Source organism: Taurulus bubalis, assembly GCF_910589615.1.
Source record: "Taurulus bubalis genome assembly, chromosome: 2".
NCBI classification, from domain to species: Eukaryota; Metazoa; Chordata; class Actinopteri; order Perciformes; family Cottidae; genus Taurulus; species Taurulus bubalis.
Window position 1 is genome coordinate 14,323,917 of NC_136590.1, and position 26,826 is coordinate 14,350,742.

The window sequence follows — 26,826 nt, forward strand, 5'->3', positions numbered from 1 at the left end:
CATACCCTTTCTTGACCAAAAGTCATTCCAGAAATGTTAATAGTATTCTCTAAATGTGGAGCAAATCTGAAAGAAAACTTGTTTTCCCCCGACACATCCAGCCCTTCTTAGTCTGAGTTCAACACAACCTGTTGATGTCCACTGTTGTTCTCTTGCACATCTTCTGTTATTGTCCATCTTTGTCAATTAGTTTCTCTCCCTTTCTTTCATCTTTGAATCACTCAATCACTCTCTCAGTCTGTGTCTCGGAGAGAAGTAGTGTCATGCAAGGAAGAGGAGAGCCGCCTGGGGAGAGAAGGAGGGCAAATCAATAAGAATAAAAATGAGTGGAAATGAAATAAAGGCGGAGCAAACTAAATCGGGTTGATAACATTTGTATATAAAGACAAAAAGGGTCGGAGGGAAGATGAGATAACTTATCAAATGATATGCATCTAATGAAGAAAGGGGATGGCCAAGCTAACTTCAGTCCTTCACATCCAGTGCTTCCTTTTTTGACCTTTGACCCCATTGCCTCTACGTGCTCCAGAGTCTATTAGTCCTCCCTCACCTGTCAGTGAGTTTCTTCAGCGCCCTCTCGATGTTCATTCGGTGTCCTACACGTGTCACTCCCAGGTCCAGGAAATCATCCTTGGTGAGCGAAGGCAGATGCGATCCATCTATCTCATTGTCTATAAAACGCTCTCTGTGTTCCCCCAGGTTTAGGTAAGCCAGCCAGTCGGCCACATCGTACTTGGTCCAGTAGGGTAGGGGCTTGACGGCAAAGGGTTTGGATGGCGGAGGAGGGGTGAGATGGGGATAGTTGAGGCAGGATGGGCTGGATGGCAAATGTATGGGGGACGAGGCTCCAGAGAGAAAATGGGTGGGGGAGAGAGAGCGGGAGACAAGTAGAGGGTTCGCACTTGGCACACCAGATGGGGAGAACAGTGCAGGAGTTGAAGTCATATAGGTATCTCCTAGAGGCATTCCAGGCGAAGGAGGAGTGAGGGGCCCGGGGAAGTCAAAGGGGTTGTTGTAGACAGGTGTAATGGGAAGTATGGGGAGAGAGGAAGGCCTGGGAGGAGTGGGGTTTGGCTGTTCAGTGCTATAGATAAGAGGACTGGGAGCTCGCCGTCGTGAGACTGAAGACCGCATTTCCTTAGTGGGACTGCACTGAAAATCAAAAGTCTGTCTGCGCGACTTGGACCGATGCTTCGGCGACGTTGGGTATGGGCAGTAGGTCGGAGAATGGGGAGGGTGTGCATGAACTGGGGAAGTAGGCATCTGTGGAGACGGGGAGCGGGTCCAGTTGCGCTGAATTGGGACTTGAGCGGATGGGGAAACAGAAGGAGTGGCCGACAGATTTGGTGTCAGGATCTGACAATGCTGTGGAGAGGAGGTAGGTAATGGCGAGGTGGAATGGCCAGAAGGGGGACTATGAAAAGCATCAGGGAAATCCGCTGAATACCTGAGAGACAGACAAACAACAAACTTCAGTTAAAATAAGCAAATATGAAAACTTTCATTTTAATATCAAAAGTTGGTTGAGGAAAACAAACAAACCTATGCATGACGGGTGACTTTGGACTGTGGCTCCAGTCATCCATGCTCTTCATGCTACTCATATTTTGTAGCTTGGAACTTAGCTCATTGATGATGCTCGCCTTCACACCAGAAAGAGGAGAGTGAAGTCTGCGCCCCTCCAAAATGATACCACCTCTCTGTACACCGTCTCCACCTTGCTCATGCCCCCCAACCTCAACCCAGTTCACTGACCGAGGGTCTATCTGCCTCTCCAAGCAGGCGGCCAGAGTGGTGTTGAAGCCATCCTCCATTTTTGATCGACTCAGCTTGCGCTTCCTTTCATCTTCGAACGCTTCATCTAACCTGACATTGTCTGGGTTGCTTTGCCTGTGCAACTGCAAAGGAGCAGGGTTGGTGCTGTTCTGCCTACGTAGTGCAACAGGCGGGCACCTCCCTCCTCCATCCTTGTAATGAGTCATCCTTGGAAACACAGGGTTTGCCAGTTTGGCGCTGTGCAACTCAAATGTTTGCCCACCTGAGTAGGTTGTGCAGGCATCCTGATGCTCACCTCCTCTTTCTCCCTCTCCTCCTCGCCCATCTCCTCCAATCCCTCCCCTCTCTCCTCTTAGCCCACTCAATCCCAGCATTTCTAAATGGTGGTCACTACTGCTGTGACTGTCCAGCTCCTCAATCCCGGAATCGATCACGGAATCTTGCCAGTCTCCGCTCTTCGGTATAACAGTAGGGTGATGTGTATGGTCAGCGGCTTTTCCCCCCAGTGAGGTTGTAGTGGTAGCGGCTGCAGTGGCTGTCATGGTAGTGGTAGCATAGGTCATGGTGGCTGTAAGGGCGGCTGTGCCTCTATCCTGGGCCAGGATGTGACCACCTACCGAGGGGTCGTCAGAGCTGCTGTAATAGGCGTGAGAGTGAGACATGGGCTGGGGTCTGTGTAGTGAAGTGGCTGGCAAAGGCGCAGCGATGGTTGTAGTGGCAGGCGGAGGGGGAAATATCTGTGGGGACGGATAAGATGGAGAGAGAGCTGACTGTGTAAGGTTGGCCACCTCACTGTCGTAGGATGTAAGGCTGGAGGCAGCTGAGTCCCCACACTGTGAGGAGGGTTGGGGAGCATTTGAGGACTTGCTAGATGGAAGAGGGGGTGGGAGGGGTGGTGCAACAGCAGCAGAGTGTTGACTCCGGTGTTGATGCTGCTGAGGATACTCCTGGACTCTCTCCCTTTTACCATTAGCAAACTCTATAGGAGGGGGCAAGGGATCTGCAAAGACAAACTCATCATCTGCATCTATAGAAGGAGCTGGTGGAGGGAGAACCATCAGTCCGAGACTTCCACCTACTCCTGATCTTGCTCCTCCCAAAGTTTCGTGTGTTTGTGCTGGGGCTGTGGGAACAGTATACTGAGGGATGTAGCTGGAGTTGGGAGCGCTATCCATCTGCAGAAAGGAAGGTCTTCGGGGTGCAGGTTGAACTGGCGGCGAAGGAGGCTGAATGGGTGGAGCAGGTCTGCTGTCATACACCTCCTTTTCTCTTTCTCTTTCCCTGGGGCTCTGTGGGTAATACTGGGTTGAACACTGACTGGTTCTGTCCTCTGAGAAGCGAACTCTGAGACCCTCCCTTGGTGCTCCCTCCTTTTCTCTCTCCATCCTCTCCCCACCTCCTCCTCCCAAACGTAATATCCTTGGGGACTGTGGCCGGCTCATAGATGCAGGCGAGGTGGTGGCGGTGGCGGTGGGGGAGTTTAGGTGGACAGATACAGGGGAAGTGTAGGCCGATTGTGTAGGGGTTGCAAAAAGGGAAGTAGTTGGGGTCTGAACAGGGGTAGGGAACGCTCCTACTGTGGACAGCTGCCGACCAAAGTGCCTCTCCTCTCTGCGTGTCCTGCGGTCATCTTTAAGGGCCCTCTCTCTTGCAGCTAGGGCCAGGCCAAGTGGGGATGACGGGTCCAGAACTTTCCCTGTGAGCGGGTGGATGAAAGTAGTAGTGGCCTGTGTGCCATACATTGAGGGAGCTGACTTGGGCTGGCCATCCTGACCAAGGACAGGTGAAGAATACTCAGGTAGGCCAAAGGCTGGGGGCATGCTGCTGGAATAGTGGACATAACTGTCTCCTGAAAACATGCCCTCATCTATAGACTTGGATGGCCGTAGACGAGGGGTGGGCACTTCCATTTGTATGCCCTGTAAAGGCTGAATTCTTGCCCCTAGTACTGCTCCTATCTCCCCTGCTCCTGCCCCTGCCTCCCCGTGAATATCCTCCTCAGATGATAGGAAGAAAGAAGCACTCTTTCTTCTCATATCTCGGAAACGTTCTCTTTCCCTGCGTGCCCCTCCTCCTCTGAAGGCCGTACCGTATGTTGACGTGTAGTCCAAGTTTTCCAAGTTTTGCTGCGAGGAAACAGATGGGGCAACAGTTGATGAAGGCAAGGAAGTGGGCGTAGTGGGCTGAGGTGGCAAAGTGGTGAGTGGTGAGGGTAGACTGGTGTTGGGGCTGTCTGAGGTTGTATCTGCTGAGGTGTGGTCTTCAACATCCTGCGCGGGCTCAGCTTCCATACTGCTACCCTGGCTGCTTCGCCCGCTGCTGCTGGTGGAGGGTGCCTTGACAATGATGGTGGGGATGGGGATGGAGCTCTTCTCTTTGGCTGCAACCCCTTTTCCTCGGTGCTGTCTCAGTCCATCCTCCACTTTCGACTGTTTCATCAGAGCTCCTCGACCACCCCTCCTGGTTGTCCCCCTAGTAACGCCTCCAACCTGATCTCGGTTGGCCATATGCGGGTGATGTTGCGGTGCTTGTGGGGCTTTTGGCTTAGCACTTGTCGGTGGTGTAGCACTACTGTAGCCTCTCCTTAACCCTCCCATTTTTCCACCACCTCTCTTGGGAGCCTCCGGCTCTTTGGCACACAGTCCTTCAGATTGTCTGCGGAGGGTGGGGGCCATGACCTGCTGGTTCATCCCACCAGGACCTCCCCTCTCCCAGCCTGCTTGTGTAGCATGCCCTGGCTGGGATTGGAGCTGGTAGTGGGCTTGAGATCCAGGGGGTATGGCCATAGCAGGCCCTCTCACAGGATGAGGGCCTGCTGACAAAGGTGGCTCTGGGGCAGATGTGTTAGGGGGTGGGGGTATTTCTTCCGGTCCTGGCACTGACAGGCTGCGAGCCAGTTTCATAGCGGGTGGGTGTAGATACTGTCTTTCCTCCTCTGTTACACCTGAGAACAAGAAAACAGGTGTTTATAAAATTAAAATGAAACTATTGAGCAGGCAGAAATCTTTCCATGATGATTGCCATTACCAATAGATTTTTGACGTATCATGACTGCATGCTGAGTGTGGCCGGGTTGAAAATGAGCTTGGTTGTAGCCAAAACCTGGTCCAGGCTGCACCATACTCCCTGATGACTGATGCTCATAGGGTTGCTTCAATTGTCGAAACACATTTTGAAAAGGGAGCAACAGAGAATTTGAAAAGAAGAAGAGGAAACATGAATAACACATAATCAAATCAAACTGATATCGGCTGTTAAGCTGATATTGATATACAGTATAATGCAATATAGAAGATATAATACAGAAGGACCGGTCAGTCTGAGTATTGGAATGCAAAGACACAAACTGACTCACACTTAAATAAATGTTTTGGTGTGGTTGGTCCATTGTCAATCATTTTCTGTAAAGTGCAGTGAGAGCAGGAGAACATACACAGCTATAATAGAGAGCTTTTAGTTCCATGACTAAATGTCTGCTTTATCCTAAATCAGTGAAGAAGCTTGGTTGTATGTGAACGCGGTAAAGAAGAGAATCGGAGAGAGATTCATAACTGTACAGGATTTGTTAATATTTTGAAGATATGGAAATTAAGTTTTGAAAAAAAACAGCAGGACCACAAATTATGGTAACGACCAAAACTAGGACAATTTCCATTAAATTATCAACAGTACCTCATTGGAGACGTTGGGAACAATACTCTTGCTCCGATCTCTCTTGCCTCCATGACCCCTCTGGCACTGGTTGTCTGGTGTAATAGTGTGTTGGGCAGCAGCCAAGATTTCATCCAGTTTATCTAAAACAAAGATCAAGCAGGGGCAGGGCAGGAAAGAAATGTAGAGAGAAATTGAGAGGGGGCATAAAATAAAGGCAGAAACATGAAAAGAAGGATCCCCTCCCATCTCCTCAATGTTTAAAACACCCTTTTACAGTATGACAAGAGTGATGAGAGGGATTTTGTACTTAGTGCCATTTGATAGACGGTCCTCTTCTTATCAGGACCAAGAGAAGACTCATATTCTAAAAAAGGAGGGGGGAAAGGAGCATCAAACAGGCTAACTTTTAATTAAAGCTCAGGGGCTGATAGGGGTAATGATTAAGGCTGATATTCACCTGCTTTCTTTTTCCATGGAGACGCAGCTGTAGCATACATAATTCGGGAAACAGAAATTAGGTGTGACTAGAACTGCTGTGTAGTCATGTGTATTAGACAGATGACATAGCTGGATGTAATACATACTCAGACACATGTGATGGTGTGAATACTGATGTGATGAGAGGAATGGTGATGGGGACGGAAATAACAATGAGAGCACACAAATCTGTGATTCTCCCACCTTTGTCCACTGTATGCAGAAGCACATTTGGTTGAAAAGAAAAAGAAGAAAACCCAGAACACTATTATTTCACAATCTGTTTAAATATAACCTTTCTTCTTTATATGTAATAACAAACGTGCAAATTAACCAAAAAGCTTATTTCACAATAAAGTATTGCTAAAGAAAAAAATTATTTTGCGCAAGTACTGGATTATTCTCTTGGCTCTCTGCATCACCTTCCATATTTAATGATGTGTTTTATCTAATAGTGCCATAGACCATCATCCTGCAGAGAAGCTGATATTCAAACGTGGTCCCCCTGAAAAAAAGGCTAGTGGGGACTATCATCTTTTTTTTCTTTTTACAAGTTCTTTCCAGACCCCCCTATCACCTTACCCATGTCTTCCAGCTCTGATGTCATTGACTTGGAGCGCAGGGCAATGGCAGGAGGAGTCAGTCTTTTAGTCTGCTGCGGGGCTGCCAAGGGAAACCAGCCAAATGCAAATGTAATGTTTAGTCTTTTCGTATAAACATGCAGTCACCATTGACAACCACATTGTAACAGATATCTTCACATCATAAACATAGGATGGAAATGACACACGGGGAAAGTTTGACTCGTACCTCTCTTCCGAGCAGTGTCCTCCAGTTCCGGGTTTCGAGCAACCATCACAACTTTCACCATAAGGCTATTGCCGCCCTGTCGGATCATGTTGACCACCTGCCGGTGGCCAACCTTCACTACGTCATGGCCGTTCACCTTACAGACACAAAGACACGGAAGAATTGAATGAAGAATGAGCTGATGAGCTGAAAAACAAAGGTTGGTAAAAGAGATTGGACAGAAACACTGAAACACACTTTAAATAATTTGTTTGGGTCTTTTTGTGACCACTGGTTCACTTTCGTAATGCAGCTTTCCCATGTTTGGCATATGTTGTTGCAGTTTTCAAAGACTTTTCTTCAACATACATAATCTTCCACTGTTTTGGACGAGTGCACCAGAAATTCAGGCAGCGACTACAGTAAATCACAATTACAAAGGCTTGGGCAGCTACATAAGTGACTCATATTATGTTGAATACTAATCAGCAGATCTGCCTGCTTTAACAGAGGTTTGACATTCACAGTTTTAAAACTGAGTTTTTTTTAGGCAACTAACAGGAAGTACAAAATGACCAGAAAAGTTGCTGCCTAAACGGATATGAAAGGGCATAGGTTTTACGCTGGATTTACAGCCCAGCGAGGATACATGTTTTGGTCGTGGAAGGAAACAGAGCACAATCGCAAACACAAAGAACATGCACACTTCACACAGAAATGCCCAGGGAATTGAACACTGACTCTTCTTGATTGTGAGGTGGCAACATGTGTGGGTAACATTTTGAGGAATAGTAACCAGTGATCAGTGTGATGCATCCTAGAAGTTACTTTGTAATGAAGTCTAGTTTTTTGGTGTACCCACTTATCTTCAGGTTGCTTGGTCTATGTCTTTTTCATGTGCTACATTTCCCCGAATAGATTGTGAGACTCTCGGAGGTAAATGCCTGCACTTGTTGCATTCATTAGTGGGAAAAGCACTATAATTTTAAGTACAGTATTTTTTTTAATCCCTCACTCAATATGTAATATAGTGCCTCAGGTTCAGTTTGTGTGTTAGTCCAAAATGCCTCTTGTACTTACTTCGATGAGGAAATCCCCCATCCTCAGGCCCGCCCTCCAGGCTACGCCCCCCTCATCGACAGACTCCAGATACTGCAGCGCGGGGAACGCTGGCGTTGGAGTGAACTCTTCTATGGGAGTCTGAGCTGCAGAGGACAGAAGACCAACAGATAAGCATGAGTGGACACAGATAGCAAGAACATGGATTTGAAAATGAGGGAGGGGGAGAGATATAAAGAGAGAAAAAGAGCATATGAGACAGAAAAATATAGACAAAAAAATATTAGGTCAATTTGGCTGAAGAGGCTCACCTTTGGCTCCCCTAAGCACAAAGCCAAAGCCTTCATTGTCTTTCTTCTGTAGGAGCACTGTCTTCTCCTTAATGATGTAGTCACTTAGGAAGGGGAAAATAGGATGGGGAGAGAGAGGGAGAAAATGACAGAGAACAGGGGAGGAACAGATGACTTGATCAACAGAAAAGTGTTATTGTCATGCAAATAAAGCATTTTCTGAGTGTGTAAAACAGCTATACTGCATCACATTATGATATCACAATGCAGCAAAAGAGGTTGGCTTGAGAATGTCATACAAAAAAGCACTGGTGCACAAATGGGTTGATGTCAGGGATACAGTTAGTGTCACAATGGGAGGAAGTGTATATGAGATGACGTTCCATACTATGGACTAATCCCGCTAGAGCTGACAAGCACTGGGTTGGGGGGGAATGGCACATAAAATGTGCACATACATTTCACTGATAATGGAAACTTCCAAATGCACCTAAATTGCTGCATTAGCTTTCACTGCCTCTGCCAGCTTTTGCAAGGATACTGTTTTACCAAGTCCAGCGCACCACTGCCGGTCATACATGACACTTCACATCATGGACATGAAGACACTGGACAGGCCTCTGATCTTCCTCCACAAACAGCTCCTCTTGTTAAGAGACCACAGCCTCGGAAGGCAGAAATGATCATAGATTTGATGCAATCTTAACATAAGACTGTTGGAGTAGTGTAACAGCTTGCCCCGGGAAGCTCCTTCATTATTCTATTACCATGTCTGGGGCTTTTGGCCAAGCTGCTTTACAGCCCTTTCTCTAATGTAGGACTGGTTTTAAATGGACTCCACACTGCCACACACAGCCACAGCCACATCTCATGACTCATTTCTGGACTTGACTTTCTAACAATGTCAATTCACCCTGGTTATGTTAGAGAGCCTGAGGCTTGAGCAGAGCTGTATGATTTAAGAGGAATTCCAGATATTTCGTTCCTAGGCAGCGCATTTCAGTGTTAGTATGTGCTCTTCAACTTAAACAAAACTGACAATCCAACTGAAATCAAATCAAAGGATTTGATTTCCTAAAAGGGATGAACTTTGAGTGAACAGGATGAGTTGTCTGGTGGAAGAATTGTCTTGATCTAAAGTGATAGTTTGAGCCCCAATAATGCAGGGGAAAAGCCCCGGACATCATTCACATGTTTTTTTAAAATGACATGTTTTTTTCTTTATGACCCTCCCCCTTTCAAATGAGAATTTGGGGTGAATTGTGTGTGCGTTCACACCTGGACCTTCATTTTGCAGCCATGAATCCAATAAGTCAGGCATTGCCTCCTCTCAGGCTCAATACAAATTCTCACCTTGGGGCTAAATCTAACCTTAACTGTCCGTAACCTAAACACAACCATTTCCTGACAATTAGGTCTGCAGGGTAACTTGCCCATGTAACCCTAAAGAAAACCCACAATACAACATTTTAAAATGCCAGCATTTTGATTCATTTTTAATTTTTAGGCAGCAGATTTAAATATTCTCTGTGTCTGGCAGAGGATCCGATCACTCACCAACTTCATTCTGCCTCCACCACTTGTGAAACACCCATGTGTATACAAGTCCTAAAATAACAAAAGCAGTAATAGAATATTCCACACCACCTCTTACAGTACAGACCCAGCAAGGTTTTGTGTATTCAAGAGCATGTAATAAAGTTTGGCTGTAGAATCACAGATCACAGAGGTACAGCAGAGTCATGAGCATTAGCCGACAGTCCTGAAGATCCAGACTTCGACACCAAGTTGTAACTTTAGCACTGAACAGACGATCGCTAGTTTCCCCTACTGAGGTCCATCCCTTGTGTGTTCTCCATCAATGTTACTGTTTCGCCAACGCACAGCCGCCTTCCAGCCATCTGCTCCTCACACCTCATTCCTTTTTCTCTCACCCTGTCCTCCACCATGCTTACCCTCTCTGAGGATCAAAGTAGCAAAGAGTGGGTGGACAAATCCATTGGGCTCTTCATCCATCCACTTCGACAAGGGGAAATGTGGCCTGCGTTGGTCCTCCAGGTGGTCTAAGTTGTGTTGCTTGCTTGCAGTAACATACCTGATTTCCTTTACATATGTAAAGCTATTCAACTTGTACGTCACCTCATGGGCCACTATTGCCTGGCCAATTAGGACCATACAAATGGCAAAGTCCCTGGTTAATCCCTGTTGTAGGACACATTCTGTCTGAACTGGCTGCAATGAAGCTGTAAGCCTACAAGAGACCAGAGTTATTATGTACCCTCCTGAGTCATCCTCTCTTCTAGCCACAATTACTGAGAAAAAAGACAGCTTTTTAACCATTAACCTGCTGAATGTACATGCAGATAGACTGGCTTTGTGGGGACTATACCCACACAACACAAGTGAGGCACATGACAGGTGTTAGTGACCGACACTGTGGATGGAGACATCGTAGATGAACAGTACATATACATAAATATACAGGGGAGATCCTCCCACAGCAATTAAGCACTATGACGTATACACTTATAAGTGAAAACACATATATTTAATTCAGTGTATATAGTCACATGCACACACACATAAACACAAATGCGTGCACACAAACATGCACAGAAATAAAAGGTATCTCAAATTTGAGCTTGAAAGGAACCGACAAACCACACTCTTTCATTCACTTATTCACTTTCACCCCTCTGTACAGACAAAATAACCCACATTCTTAATGATAGACTGGGATACATTAAAAGATATCGGATGTGACAACACAAATCTTAAAAGGAACCGACATAAATGGGAAGTCCTGGTGAATGAAAAATAGCTGCTTAAAGAAATCATGACTCAAAGAGAATGAAATACACCCACACTGTCTGACTGAAATGCATCAATATGTGCTCCCTTTCATGCACTAACACACACGCACACAGCGTTCAGAGACACACGGGAGGAAAACACAGAAATAAACAGACTGCAGTCTCCATTCAATCGCCACTTCCGTACCACAGATATTCACATGCATAGGAAAAAAACACATATTAGACACACGGACATATATCCACACGCACACTCAAAGACACACAGGCACAAAATACATAGCTTATTAGTCTGTCTTTGAAAAGACACGGCCTCTCAATAGCATCATCTACCTCTCCCCTCTCTCCATTGTCCTCTCCTCACATCCATAGCCAGCCAATGAATGAGGAAACAGCCGCTACCTGTAAATGAACCACACGCTCCTGTTTCTGGGGCCCAGTGATGGCCACGAAGAAGAGAGGGAGAGAGAGAGATCTCTCTCTCCGCAACCCCCCATTGCCATGTCCCCCCCTCCTCTTTCGCGCACACTCTCAACCACCTCCTCCTCCCTCCTCCCTCCTCCTCCCTCCTCCCTCCTACTGCTCCCGGTCTTCCAGCGAGAGCTCAGCCGGAGAGCGCCGCGAGGGTGGAGGAGAGAGCGAGAGAGGTGGGGAACGAGAAGGAGAGAGACAGCGTGACAAGAGAAAGACAATGTGAATGAAAAGAGAGAGAGAATACCAGCAATTATCCCAACAGGAAGAGAGTGTATGGTGTGTGCTGGTTCATGACACAAAGAGGGTTTGGCTGCAGAATAGAAGGAGATGGAGAGCTGAATTTGCGGTGTGGGGATGCGGGGGATGGGTACAAATATAAGGCGGCACAGGGAGAGACAGTGCTTGAATTGCACATCCACTGACTGGTGTATCACAGATATACTAACAGCTCGTTCTCACCATGGATTTACTCACACGCACATTTGCTAACTTTTCTGTCACTCCCTCCTCTCCTCTAAAGCAGAGCTGTCATCACCAAACAGGCTGACAAACACTCTTCCTCTCTCTATAGCTCGCTGAAATAGTATTTGACATTCTCCCAAATGCCTAGCTGCAGCGAGGGAACATGCTCTGGATCACCTTGTTCTTAATTGAGCACCACTTCACCACAGTGCTGCAATTATGCTTAACCAGCTTAGCACAGGTAATATATCCCCAGTGGCTGCTATTTCCATTTAGAACACATGCGCAGCTGCATTAAAGTGAATGCCTTTTTGTGATGACAGTGGCAGTGGCTCAGCACAAGGGTAACGTCAGCTACAATGTGTAAGAGGCTGTAAAACCCTGGGGTAGCGACTGGTAAGTCTCACTAGCCTAGGGACCTAACCATTGCTTGGTGTCTCAGCCTTCTCATGACTCATCAGCAGGAGGATGTACATACACGCAAAGACACACAGGCATATTTGGATGCACACCAACTCTCAAACAAACATGCACAGCTTCAAAATACGCCGCTGCAGCTGCCCAGGGCTGAGCTGTAGCTTCAGACAAATGCCATGCCTCTACTTTTCATTATGGCATTATTGTGTTCAGTGTAAACAAGCGACAACAGACGAGAGAGAGAGGCATGTGGCTGGATGAATCAAAGAGATAAGTACATTTGTCTGGTGGAGCCAAAAGGGGCAGAGCTGAAAATGACATGGCTGCTCTTTGTGCTTTCAACGCTGACGCCTTCACACAGCAACATAGAGAAAACAGACATGCAGCAGACAGAATGACATGAAAGCACAATAGGCGAAACAAGTGAGAAGGCACGCACACGCACGTGAACCTCCTGTGTTTCAACTATTCAATCACCTTAAATAGCCTCACAGTCTTTCCTTACAGTAATAAACCCAGAGAGCAGACAGTTCAGTGGCTGCCCACGCTCATGTGACAATCCTCAGCTAAACTATATTAGAGGCTGCAGCCAATCACGTTTATACTTGTTTTATGAGTCCATCTATTTTCTAAACTGGTATCCTGTTCAGGGAAGTGCTAGGGCCTGTCCCAGCATGCATTGGGAGAAAGGTCAAGGACAAATTTGAAACGTCACAGGGCAGCAGACAAACACATTTATGCTTTTTCAGCAGTTTAGACTTTCCCAAATAACTTATCGAGCGATCACAGGTTGTAAGGGCCATAGCAACTTTTCTTACCTGGGGCCATCAGTGCCATCGTAGGCTCCAACAGTGACGTTACGGAAAAGCTTCCTTTTGGCTTTCTCACTGCGTGTCTCTGCAAGGCACACGCAGTCAAAACATATGCTCGATTTAAACCTTCAGCTTCCCACATGACACCTTCTCCACCATTTTGTAGACATATTGTGTCTTTAGTAGTGCAACGCACAGATTAATCAATTATATTTACACCCAGTTGTCTACATGGCATATAGTTTGTGCAGCTGTGAAAATAGGAGACAATTTAATGTCTGTGCTGTACATCCTGCAAAAAGAGCAGCTGGTAAATATGAGTGTGTGCTGGGTGTTACAGTGACTTAGACAATTCCAGCCTGAGGGAGTATGTAACCCATTTTCTCTCCAATCTATGTGCTATTTACTATGTTATGTGTCTTATGAGAGTTAACTCAAAAACATCAATAGCGAAATTATTTTAAAATATACATGAATGATTGAAAAAAAAGAGAGGACTCCAACTGGTTTTGTCTTACCTGGTCGACTGTCTTTGCTGAGAGCCGCCATCTCTTCTACACAGTCTGAAGGAAACCAGCCTGTGCGACCTTTCGCTGTTCCTTCCCAGTATCCCCCTTCTCCTACACTTAACACTGAGACAGATAGATATACAGATAAATCAATAGTATAGATAGATGGATATAATTTAATTTGGCTAATACATTGTTTGTCACAAACTCTTATATGTCTTTCCCTCAACCTTCCTTGTTTACCCCAAGCCATTTTTTAGTAATAACATTGAACACTCCACTAAAAATGGAGAGGAACATGTATTGCTTTGTGATGACTGTTGCTTCTCATTTCTCTTGTTTACAATTCTCTCTTTCCTGATGAACATCTCTTCTTGCTGTTGATGTTTTAGATACAGTTAAAAAAAAAAGTCTGGCATTAAACTATTGCAGTTGCACTGGAAGAACAGGATCTGTGCAGTTACTCAGTTGAGAACGTTCAGCTAATTGTCCTCAAACAACGACATGAATAAAACGATGTCTTGTGCAGGTTTTTCCATATAATGTCATAATTTACTATTTGTAAATTGGCTCTATCTCACCTTTAACTCTGTCGCCTTTTTTAAGTGAGAGCTCTTTATCTCCGCTAGCAGAGTAGGCCCGAATGGCCGCGTACATCCGCCCTGGCACTGCGCTGTACATACGCTTCATCTGACCTTCTCCACTGCCCGCTGAGGTTGCACTACGGAGGTAAAACAAGAGACAAGAGATAAGACTGGGTTGCACACTGTGGAAAAACAAGTGAGACAAAGTGAGGTGTGTGCAGCAATCTTGTATTTAAAAAATATCCAGTATTCAATTCAAAGCGTATGTCAGGTATATGGAAAGTGCTAACAATGTCAACACAGTGTGACTCAAATCATTGCTCTAAGATAAAGTACACATTATTACACACTATTAGGGCAGTTAGTACACAATAAAGTAATGTATGGTTGAAATTAATGCAATTTAGTATACAAGGAATTAGTGTTTAAAAAATTGAAAAAAACACAAAGAGCAAGTACAATACATTTCACATAATGAGGGATTATTTGGTTTATTTTTAACCACACTAGATCTAGAAGAAATAGAATAGTTGAAAATGTCGGTCTGTCTGTCAGTCCACAACTTTAATCTAGACTGAAGTATCTCAACAACTGGATACAACAATATTTGGTTCAGATATTCACAGTTCCTTGATGATGAATAGCTTTGTTGATCTAGCGCACCTCGTGCTGTGATTATGTCAACATTTGAATTTTAATTTGTTCAATACTTTTGTTTATGATTAAACACCTGCAAAGCTAATAGCCTTCCCATCAGCCTCAACTTTGTGTTTAGGCCTAATTAGCAATGTTCGCATGCTAACATGATAAACTAAAATGATGAACGTGGTAAACATAAGCATGTTAATATCTGTCATAGTAAACACAACTGTACAGCCTCAGCGAGCCACCAGCATGGTCTTGGCTGAGCAATAGCATCACTGTCTGACATTTAAAAAACCTATTTCTTTTATCCTGCAGGACCACAATGTCCATCTATATCACACTTAAAGTATGTGACATTCTTGCGCCTAAAAATAGTATACAGTATGCATCTGAGACACAAATAGTAATTTTCCTGCATACAGCAGATGGTAACTGGATATTTAGTGAACCCTGTGAGTAGATGGCCTTAAAGCACCTGCTCAGAATAAGAATCCACCACTCTCCCTATCTTCATATACGCTGTATATCTTCCCTCCTTACCCCTGTCTGCCTCTTGGCTGCCGGTGCCTCTCCTCTGTGTCACTTTGGCCTCCTCTACTCCGGGATGGAGAGCGAGTACGAGTTCTGGGGCTGCTTGAGCTTCTCATGCCAATGGAGGCCCTGCGTTGGCCCTGCTGAAACATACAAGTCCCACATGGACAGAACGTCAAAGCTGATCCTGTGACTTACTACACGTCAAAGACAGAAAAAGAAATGCAACACCAGCAAAGTATATCTATTATCACACAAAGATCAGCAGATGAGCATCCACCTAATGGTCCTCAGTACCTGTCCCGGGTTGGGATTGGTTGCAGCCTTGTTGGGCAGGGCCAGGGGGTCAGACTGGGTCATGGAGTTATCGCTGTTAGCGCGCAGCAGGGGGTGGGAATGAAGTGAGGGGAGAGGCAGAGTGTGGGCGCTCTCTTTTCGCTTGGGAACATACTTTGGCGATTCCAAAAAGGGCACTGAAGATGGGAGGTATGAGGTTAACGGGTGAGGGATCAGAGGTGGTGAGGAAGAAGGAGTAGGAAGTGAGGAAGGGCAGTGGGGTTTGATGGAGGGAAGAATTAGGTAGATTGTTAGGGGGAAAAAAGTCCATGATATTTACAGGAAAATACAAAGAAAAGCAGGTGTGGGACTGTAACACTCGATAGCCCCCTGAGACGACACAGTCTGGTACAACAGCTTACCTCCGTCAGAATCTTTGTGGTTTTTGATGATTTCACCAAGTTCAAAGTGACCAGACATTATAGCTAGCTGCAAATACACAAAAAAAAACAAAATAAGATGTAATTAGTTAAGCCATTGTAATTAATGTTATTTTTTGTTGTATTGTGGTGTCTGCTTTTTCTTTTTTAGTTTGTGACAGAACTGTTTATCAGTGCTGCTAAAAAAAAAAATGCAATTTCACTTTGAAAACATGATAATTGATAAGTAAACCATTAACCTGAAAAGGGGTTTGACCAAGCTTGTTCTTTGCCTCCTTATTTGCTCCCCTGTACAGAAGAACGCGGACACAGCTTTCCTGATTATTCAGAGAGGGAAAGTGATGTGTTAAGACCTTTAGGAAGAACAGCTGTAGTCATTATGGTCATACTAGTTTCATATGAGGGAATCTGTTTCCATACTTGCCTTGTTGTACAGGGCAGAAATGTGAAGTGCAGAGTTCCCTGAGGCATTTTGAGAGGAGGTGTCTGCCCCATAAAACAACAGATGCTCCAAGTGCTGTGCAAAACCATTCTGGCAAGCCTTTAAGTGGCAATAGCATGATAGAAATATCCACACATTGTCAGAACTCAAAAGTATAGAAAGAGACATATTAAAGTGAAGAAGGTGATTTATATGTGACAGTTTCAGAATGATAAAATTAGGCAGAAAAGGGGAGATGAGATATATTGCAAAAGAGTAACAATTAGAATTGAAGGAAGATCATGTCTTGCATCCACATTTAAATTCATAATTACTCTTACAGAAAAACAGATCGGAGACAACTATATTGCGCCATGATGGAAAAGAAAGCAAACAAAAAGTATTAACATAACAGAAATGAGCCTTCAGCAGCCTGAGAGGTTTCCTCATGTTTTTCTGCAGAGACATAAATATCACAAGATATGTACAAAGTAAAGAAAGAAAACCAAGAGCACGACTAAACCAAAATAAAATACCATGACAACCAGCTTGCAGCACAAACACAAATGTGGAATGTCACAGAGACGTAATGAAGGCAATTCACACGCATCTACAGTAAGAAAGAGATAGTATCCAATGCTCTTTCTGCACTGGACTCAGCTTGAGATGACCCAGATTCGAACAGGTTGAAGGAAACTATGTAGTCAGTCACTTCATTCAGTTTATCTACATTTTTTTTCACATCACAATTCTCAGTGCCTTTGCCTCTGAAATGTTGGAGAGGATGATGATGAGATGGTAGGATGAAGGGTACCTTATGTATTTCTTCCATTCCAAACTCTTCTTCGTCCCTGTGCTATGGAAAGAGACAAGGAGGGGAGGAAGGAAAGAGAATGGAGATACAAGAGGAGTGTGAGAAAAGGCTGAGAGACGGAGTGATGGTACATGACATCCAACACAGAGATCAGACCGGGACATGTTGGTGCGTTGCTTAAGCTAAATGAGGAGAGACAAAGACCAAATATGCTTAGTGTGACAATGTGAAAGGAAAAAAAGGAAACAAAAATCCCTGTAGAGATGGGTATTAATAATATTAAACTGTACATTGGTACCTGATGGGACTCGTCCCAGCCATTCTCATCCCTTGTCCCCAGCCTCGCCCTGTAATACAGCAAGGTCTCACAGCAGGAAGTATCGCCCCCTGTCAGTACAGTGTGGTACAGAGGGGTCAGGCCACAGCGGTCTTTGTAGTTTGGAGATGCTCCAAGGGACAAGAGAGCCTGTTAAGGAGAGACCAAAGAAAAGCATAAGGCTGGACCTTATTTTACTTGTGATGCTACTGTTGATCAATACAACACATGGTATACAAAGAATGACACTAAGTCATTGTGATAAACATGTTCATGGCTAATTTATTATATGTATACATAGTTTGCTTATTTAACATTTGATCTCATATATACTACCAGTGTTATATTGCATGTTGAAGCTGAAGTAGGTATTGACAAAATAATATAATTCCTGGCAGAAACATTGAAAAACATTGAAAAGGACATGTTGTATTTGAAAATCACATGAAGCAGCTACCAGTACTCCCAAAAGGCAAAATCCTCTGTTCCCAATTGCAAGTATACTGTTTAAAGAAAATTAACTCACCAATAGTTTTATGCCGACAGTATTTAAGAACTGTCACGTTTCTAATCCTCTTTCAATCTAATCATTTCTACATTAAAAAATTTGTATATAAGACGTGTATGTGACTGTGCCTGAACCATATACATTCTTATAATAATCATTCAATTTATATGTGACATTAATTCAAAGTCCTTACCAGCAGCCCAGTGTGATTGTGAGCCCTAACAGCTTTGTGCACCGGTGTGAAGCCATCTCTGCTCCGAAAATCCAAATGAGCGCCGCCCTGAACCAGCAATTTGATGCCCTCCATCAGCAGGCCCGACTGCATGGCTATAGAGAGCGGGGTCTCTGACCCACAGAAGGGGACAGGGTCAGCAAGGAGGGCAAGTAGAAAAGTGTAAGTGAAAGCATTTTTATATCACCACCCAATATATTTGAAGTCAAAGATTGAATCTATGGTCAACATTGTTATTTCCACAGTGAGAGTCAGCATACACAACAAACTTACCTCCACTGTCAGGGTCATGAAAATTTGAATCAAGACCTTTATCGAGGACTTTTGCCATTTTCTCTATTGCCCCAGTCTGAATGTAATCCAGGAACTTCTTCAGACTGGCCTGGGAATGGTAGAAGGAACATAATGTATGAGTGGAAATGAGTGAACCAACAATATTCAATGGACACAAGAAATACCTTTGTGCTGAGTTTGGAGAGTGCCTTTTCATCCAGATTCGTCTGTTTATACACTCTGGTTTTGTACCTAAACTGAGAACCAGAAAAAAAGATGTGTGAAAACTGTGATTCATCGTCATGCTGCAACACAGTTCAGTTTGATGGTGAAATGGAGAAAATAACACACATATTTATGTACTTCAGATGACGTTTTAAAATCTGAACTTAAAAAATGTAGAAAGAAAGAAGCAAGATGAGAATGAAAATTGATTTTAAAGTCGATTTTCTTTATTTCTATCATGAAGCAATAATAATGAAATCTAGTTAAGTTCAGCATTGTAGCTTTAAAGCACAAAAAGCACAATTACTCTTGTTAACTGAAGCTAAACTCTTTCCAGAAATTCACTCTCCCACTCAGAGTTGTTGTAGCAGATCAATGAATTATTCATCAAAATATGAAGTCAGCTTTGGTTGACTGTTTCTTGGGGAAAGCTTAATCCCATGTAGAGTAAGGCGGCATTGTAAAAGTATGAATTCTATAATGTCATTATGAAAATATAAACTGTATACATAGAGGAGAGATGGCAGGAACAATAAAAGAAAGTTAATGACAATTATGTTTTAATGGTGATTAAATATATTTTACCAACCAGATATGGGAACTAAGGCTTTTCTTGTAACCACAGCAAAAACTACATGTCCATATAAAGCCTCTTAATATTCATAACGTATATAGAAATATAATGTACTCACTGATAATCAGCCTGGCAGGCTATTTTTACACCTAACCAAAAACTGTGTATTGCTTAAATATTTGTGTTTTATTCTCTGTAAATGCTATATTTAGACAGCAGTATTTTGCAGTGTTTTTATGTGCTGGTCAAGAGTAGAGAAGGGCCAAACTGTTAGATCCTTCTCTACTCTGCACACTTGCTGCACCTCAGACAGCCAAAAAACAGCTGCATATTTCAACCATCAGAGGTGTGGTTGGCCAGCATGAAGGAGCAACCTGCCTAAAATCTGATACTAGGTTAAACTGAAAAGTAGTGGCCCACGGTAAGAACTAATCCTATACAGAAACTACTCTATACCAACAAATACTGGTCCAATTCAAGCACTGAAGTCATTCAAAATGTCCTTATTCGTGTTATAAATACATACGGTCATGGAGCAGTGAGATACATTTGGCTGTTGAGCAGCCGTACTCATCTGGAAATTTGTCAAGAATGTAAACACTCTGGTTTGAAGCCAAACCCTAAGTTGGGGATACAGCCCCACCCAGCTCGTCAATATTTACAGCAGCTGGACCACCAGAGGGCACTGTGAGATAATTGTATCACAGCATGACAAACTCATATTGATGTCATCTCACAACCCACTTCCTAAAAAGTGGAGAAATATAATATAATTTGTAGGTTACGTCAAACACAGAATCCAATTAAGTCCATGAGGTGGGTATTATATTTGTCGAGATTCATTCATTTACTGTGTTGAACATGGGGATTCTAATAAAAAAGTAAGCTGTGAGTCATTTATCTGAAATTGAAGAACATTCCTTCTGGTTTTTACTTAGTTATGTGCAATAACATTTTCAAAGTAGGAGAAGTTAATGTCATCAAAAAACAGAAGCTTCAAAAGATTAAAGATGCACACAAAGATGCTGTTGTTTAACTAGTTTCCTGTATTTGGTGATGACAACAATGCTATATTTTATATTCAGTAATAAAGAGTGCACTCAGGCAGGGCAGTTGCTACCACTGAGGAAAGTGACTTTATATCCTATGTATCTTTTATGGAAATGTGAGCGGTTGTTGCAACACTTTTGGGATATTTTAAGCTGATTTCATTGCATTTTTAATACTTACGTATATTTCAATTTAACAACTTTTATAGGCTATGAAAGAAATACATCAAATATTTCCCCACCAACGTGTTATTCCTGGCAGTATGAAGTCTCTGAAAACATTTATATTTTTAGGGAAATACAATTCATACAACAGTTAACTGTAAAACTAAAAACTTTTCATCTTTAGCATCGAGTCAGAATTAATTAGGGGGTGTTGGTGCTTATGGGATACTTGAGATCATGACCCCAGTAAGTGTAAAGTCCTGGCACGTAGTCCCTTTCCCACTATTCCCACCTCCATACCTCCAGGTAGGGCACCCCTTTCTCAAAGGTCTGCGAATAGTCTCGCAGGGCCCTCTCCTCCTCTAGGAACTTGGCGTCCCGTCCATCTCCAGCTGGCTGGAAGAGGCCGTAGTTGTAGGTGTCCCACAACGGCTCGCTGAGGGAGCAGATGATCTGTTGCTTGGCGCTCCACACCGTGCAGTCCGGGTCAAACTGGAGACACCTCTGACAGACACGTAGAGAGCACAGGGGAGCAGGGAGGTCAGCTAACGCTTCTCTCATCTACACCTGCTCTGATGTCTGAAATAGCAATGGTTAATTGTAAATAATAACGCCCCTTAAATGTCCAAAACGTGTCCATCCAACTCGTCACATTCACACTGACGCTTTGTCAGACCCCTTCACTTCCTATCGTACAGGGGAGCCAGTACTGGGGCCGCAGGAAATGCATGATTAATGTTGTCAATTCAAACAAAAAATATACTTGCCTAGGTTTAGGCAACAAAGACACTTTGTTTTGGTTGCGCTTGAAATAATTACAGAAAACAGCAGAACGTGAATACGAAAAACACGTCACAAACATCACTATTGTAACTTTAGGACACAAACGGGTGAAAGTTCTGTCTGATCCATTCACCAAACATCCCACCAACCCTGTGTGGCTTTTTCGGGCTCTATACAACGTCATCTCACTCCCGGAGAATTTTCTCTCAGAGTCTAATAAAGATGCGGATGGGTTTACAATGTAGTTACTTGAAAGCCCGGCCTTATGCTGCTTGTTACAGAAAAATGTTATCTTGTTGTATTGCTACTTTTATAAGTTAACTGTCTGAATACTTCTCAGTGCTGTTTCATAACAAGCTAGGCCCTTTCTTCAGTATTTCAGTATTTTAATGCCTGTTTCTCAGATTTTAGTATATAATTTTTTCCTTCCCTCAAGAAATAAGATCATTTCTGTCTCTAACACCGAAAAACAGTAAGGCTCGCCGCTATAAATTACTTTTGTCCACGACCGGCAGGAATGTTCATGTGTATCAGGCGGGAAGATATTCTGTGTGACACCATCTCACAGGAGTCACAGAACTCTGTTTACTCTTTGGCTTTGGGTATTCTCTGTGTTTTTGGCATAACAGCTCCATCAGAAAAGTCAATAACATTAAAACAGCGAATCATTTAATAAATGTAACGTTTGTGTGTGAGTGTAAACTTGCATGCACACGATTATATTAACACACACAATTTCAGCGATAGTTAGTGAGTTTGGTCAAACAGCTAGCCACTGGCTTTTTATCATTACGGATTAATAATGTAGCATGATGGTTTTAACATCAGTTGGTGAATGATGGATGCATGAGAATGTGGTATGTGCAGACTATGAATGCATTACTTTAAATAGTTAACCATTTGCCATGAAAATTCGTTGTTTATGCTGATCAGTGTTATCAAGATATTCAGGTCAATTCATTTTCACAGCACTGTTTCTCTTTACACCTGATGCAGAAGTAAAGATTCCAAACAGGCATAAATATTTCCCTTTGTGATTTCTTCACTTTGATCGCTGCATACATAATGTCATATTTGTAAAACAATCCAGGGGGAGAAAGGACAAGCTAGCTTGAAGAGAAAAGCTCCTACACCTCTTACTATATCACACTGGATGCATCATGTGTATGCAGTACTCCTAACTAGATTCTAACTGATTTGTGCATCGCCCATTTCCTCATATTATTACATTTCCTTGCATTTCCACAGAAAGACCATCTTTTTTTGTCCTTCTCTTATTAAACTCTGGAGCCGGAGGACAGAGCTGACCGGGAGCAAGTCTTTAGCAGCAGGGACTGAGAGGCCTGAATGATATGTATGCGTTTACTATGCTATTGTTCCATTTCAGAGAACTGTAAGTAAAACTGCACAGCTCAGCACACTTTCATGTCCCCTCTCCTGCTCCCCCTGCTAGGTTGCACTATTTGATGGTGTAGCCAACTCTATTGGCATGGCAACCAGTTCATTAGTGAAGGCAGGCACCCGTTGCCGTAGCAATGTCTTGGTGGTCCCTGGGAGGTAAACCACGTGAGGAGGATATGCGTGTGTACGTGCATGCATATAAGTGAGTTAGGAAGTCTACGTGTCTGTGTGTTCTTACGTGAGTGTAATGGTGTGTGTGTGTGTGTGTGTGTGTGTGTGTGTGTGCGTGTGTGTGTGTGTGTGTGTGTGTGTGTGTGTGTGTGTGTGTGAGAAAGAGGTTGAGTGGCTAATCCTTGGGAGAGAAGTCTAATGTAATGTACACTGTATATTACAGCGGGACTTCTTTCCCCTTTGTTCACTTTTATTCAACCGAGGGTTTTCTGAGATCTATCTGGTAGTACTTGTCCACACTCAGGAGAGTTATTTGGACATTTACTGTGCAGTACTAAGCTTTTTGCAAATGTGTATATCTTTGCTTATTCATTCCCCCACATCTCTTTTCATGGCATTTATTTCCTCCCCTCCCTCTCATCATCCTTCCTAATTCAGCTTAATATTATTACAGCTGCAAGATTTGGGGTGCGGAGGGTGCAGAGCTGGATATGATGCCTGTGGCTGACGACGAAGAGCAACACAGATGCCTTCTACACATTTTCCTTCCTTTCCAGCGTCACTCTCTTCCCCAGCTCTCCCTAAACTCATTAAAACCTATAAGATAATTAGCAATTACTGTTATATTGAGGGCAGATTAGCTGACATGTAGAACAGTCGTCATGTTCAGGGAGTTGGAAATGGAGAAAGGCAGATTTGGGGGGAGGGGTTGCAGTGGGGCATCCATCCTCACCTGGATGTGGCATGTGTGGGCTGGCCAATTCTCACCTGCCGCCGCTGTACGAAGAGCTACTGTAAGTGTGAAATGATACTAACTTCCGTTTTGGAAACTAATTATTACCTGAACCAGGGAAGACGCTTACATGGTGTTGTTGACTGAATATGTCAACACAACACACACTTCCTTTTGGGATTCCTCTCTGGCCTTGTGCGATGGCTGGAATGAATCGCTTTCAAATAAACAAAAGTAATAAATGAAATAAATGTGCTTGTACATTTGTACACACTATTTGGAAAAGAATTACCCATAAGTTCTTCCCAGCAACACATTTGAAACAGAAAAATGTGTATTTAATTTTTAGTTGCTTTAGTGCTTACACGTAGATCAGACTCAGTAATGGTTACACAAGACAAATGCATTAGTACCTTAACATTGTAAAGTTGCTAGAGCTATCATCCTTTTTTATATTCTGTTTGTTAAATTAAATCTATCTATCTCCCTCTCTGAGGCAGTAATACCAGAGAGAATTGGCTTGAACTACTTCCTCATTTGGAAAGACCTCCAGTCAGTGCTCTGTTTGTGAGGGAGACTTTTCTTTCGATAGATAACTAAACTTTGTGTTTGATTTTGATTCATTCTTAAAGTTTTTGCTTGTTTTACTCACACATTGCAGGTGTAAAGAACTGACCAGTAGTAAAAAATTGTGTCTGCGTTGACTGAGAATAGGGGCCAATTGTTTCCTGTGGTCTTTGTTTCTTGAAACGTTTGCATAGTGCTTGACCGTAGTGTTTTGGGTGAGAACATGCACCTACTGTTTGTTTGATGTCAGGAATTCCAATGCGGAACACCATCATGGTCAGGAACATGTCCTCAGTGGGAGCCATTGTGGTCATGCTGCGCTCCATCAGAGCTCGTCTCTTCTGCAGCGCATTCAGGCCGGCATGATGAGGTGCGATGGGGTGATGATGCTGTTGCTTATTGGCTGGTTGATGATGTGGCAGGGCTTGATTGGACATGTATGCGATGCCACGGCTGCCCAGGTTGCCCGGCCTCAGCGGTCGGTCTGCTCTCTGTCTACCGACCACAATGGCTGCTGGTTTCACCACCTCGCCTCCTTTCCCTTCCCAGGATTGTCGTCCTCCCGTCATGTCCTTCTCCTCCAGATCTTCTAACTCTCCATTCTCCGTGTCAGATCCATCTTCCCCTTCTCTGTTTTCTCTTCCCTGCTCCTCCTCCTCCTCCTCATCCTCCCCATCTTTGTCATCCTGGCCGGGATAAAAGTGTTCATTATTTCCCAGCATCCTTTGCTGTGCAGGTGTCACTGCAGAGAGGGGTGAGTGACATAGCTGTCATGGAGACAAAACATGGCTATCCCATGAGACTGGCTTCATCCTTAGAAACATGCTGTGGAAAACAGGCAGAGAAGGAAGTAAGGTCATTTAACTCTTAGAACATAATTGATAACAGTGAATTTAGCTAAATTTTAAATTATGCAAAAAGACACGTGCAATAATAGAAAAACTAGCCACTGGCAATGCTAATAAGTCCACATGTGTGAATGAGCACACAGCTGGTCCACATTTTCCATTTAGCCACTGGGAATGCATCGGGGAAAAGCAGGCTGATGAAAGACAGGCTATATATAAACTCTGTGAATTTGCATCACAGGTTCTTTGCAGAAGAGTGAGTTTGATATGAAATTATAGCTTCACATGAGGTCAAGACCATTGCTACTGTGTGGTAATGGAGCTGACCTATGTCTGAGGCACAACCCAGGGCTATCAACTCAATGTGAGTCCCTTAAAGGAAAATTCCACCCTCACATGGTTGTACAATGTTATTCATCATCAGTTTGTGATGTTCATTGTGATGCTGATGTGATTCTTAAATGAGGCGTTGTGATTGAACTCTTGGCCTACTCACTGTACCACGAATTGCCTTGCCCATGTCGACATGGTTCACTGATGTGATCATTTTCCCACAATACTTTGTGACAACCTCCAGAAACATGCCTTAACTTATTGCACACAGTTTGGTGGAGCTATTACAGCCATAATAAGAACAATACAGCTGGCAGTATACTTCAAATCAATTAAAACATGATTTCTATTCGCCCAAGCAAGATTATGGATTTGGAAGAAAAACATGCTACAGGGATTTGTGTGGGCCCTGTATCACACTCAGTAGGTGAGAATTGTTTGTTTACAGTATCTGTAAATCATTTGGGGCAGTGTGCTTTCAGTTTACTTCTATTAGTTCTAGTACGAACAGGTTTATTTATGTGCAACATATACTCTATGGTTTGTTCCTTCAATAACTTGCAAGCTTCTGGATATTTAATTTAAATTTGAAGTATGCTGCAAAAGTGCAGGGAGTTTTCCAGCAGAGAAAAGCAACAGTCGTGTCCCTGAATTAAAACTGGGGGACTGACGTCAAAACATGATCATTACTGTTGATGATTTAGAGCTGAAGCATTTCCTGCTACAAAACTCAACTGACAATACACGAAAATTCTGCATTTGGCCAGTTATCTGCAGGGACAAAAAGTACTATCAAACAATAAAATGGATCCGCAAATACAACTTGCATCGCCGCTATTTTAAGGGTGTCTTAGGGGGAATTTTTGCTTTAATATGGTGTCATAGCTTCAGTGGGTTTCAGATTTGGCATACTGGCGCCTCCATATGTCCTGTCCTGGTTTTTGGTGGTGGTGAAGTCTGGATATAGGGGCTTTGCCATCATGCAGATCTGGAACATTGCCAACAAGTGCCTTAATGATGGTGAATGACGCAGGGAATCTCCCACTGTATAATTGGCAGTTTGGTGCTCTAAATATCAAATGACTTGGGAGCCTGAAATAGATGGGTATTAGGACAGATGGAACTCAATAAAATATCAGATGAAATGAGGACAGATCTAAAATCATTCAATCACAGATCACCAACATGCAGATACTTAAAGAGTCAATCCAATTTTAGTAAAATGTGTAAAAAACATGGTGCTGATGAAGGTTAAAGGGGCAATAAGTGATCTATGACTTTTTTTTTAAAGACGAAGAAGCTAGCTTCTTTGTTTTTACTTTATTATGTATGCCAAGGATCAGAGATCCAACAAAACCATTTGAAGAAGAGCTCATAGACTCTACCCTTATTCAAAATACTGTAA

General features: G+C 43.4%; 1 protein-coding gene across 1 annotated transcript; it reads right to left on the minus strand.

Moving 5' to 3' along the window:
* Positions 1–233: 233 nt before the first annotated feature.
* On the minus strand, positions 234–25,005 carry LOC306753698 (SH3 and multiple ankyrin repeat domains protein 1-like; the record flags this gene model as incomplete). The annotated part of the gene is given in 27 exon segments (XM_079237608.1): positions 234–285; positions 551–1,447; positions 1,543–4,720; positions 4,804–4,927; positions 5,449–5,570; positions 5,738–5,794; positions 5,888–5,914; positions 6,490–6,570; positions 6,718–6,853; positions 7,777–7,901; positions 8,067–8,149; positions 13,030–13,108; positions 13,542–13,655; positions 14,114–14,253; positions 15,302–15,432; positions 15,590–15,765; positions 15,991–16,057; positions 16,248–16,325; positions 16,433–16,549; positions 17,244–17,285; positions 17,542–17,709; positions 18,261–18,412; positions 18,573–18,681; positions 18,758–18,829; positions 20,886–21,089; positions 24,474–24,977; positions 24,979–25,005. Coding segments are annotated over 27 exon segments (7,062 nt in total).
* Positions 25,006–26,826: the final 1,821 nt, after the last annotated feature.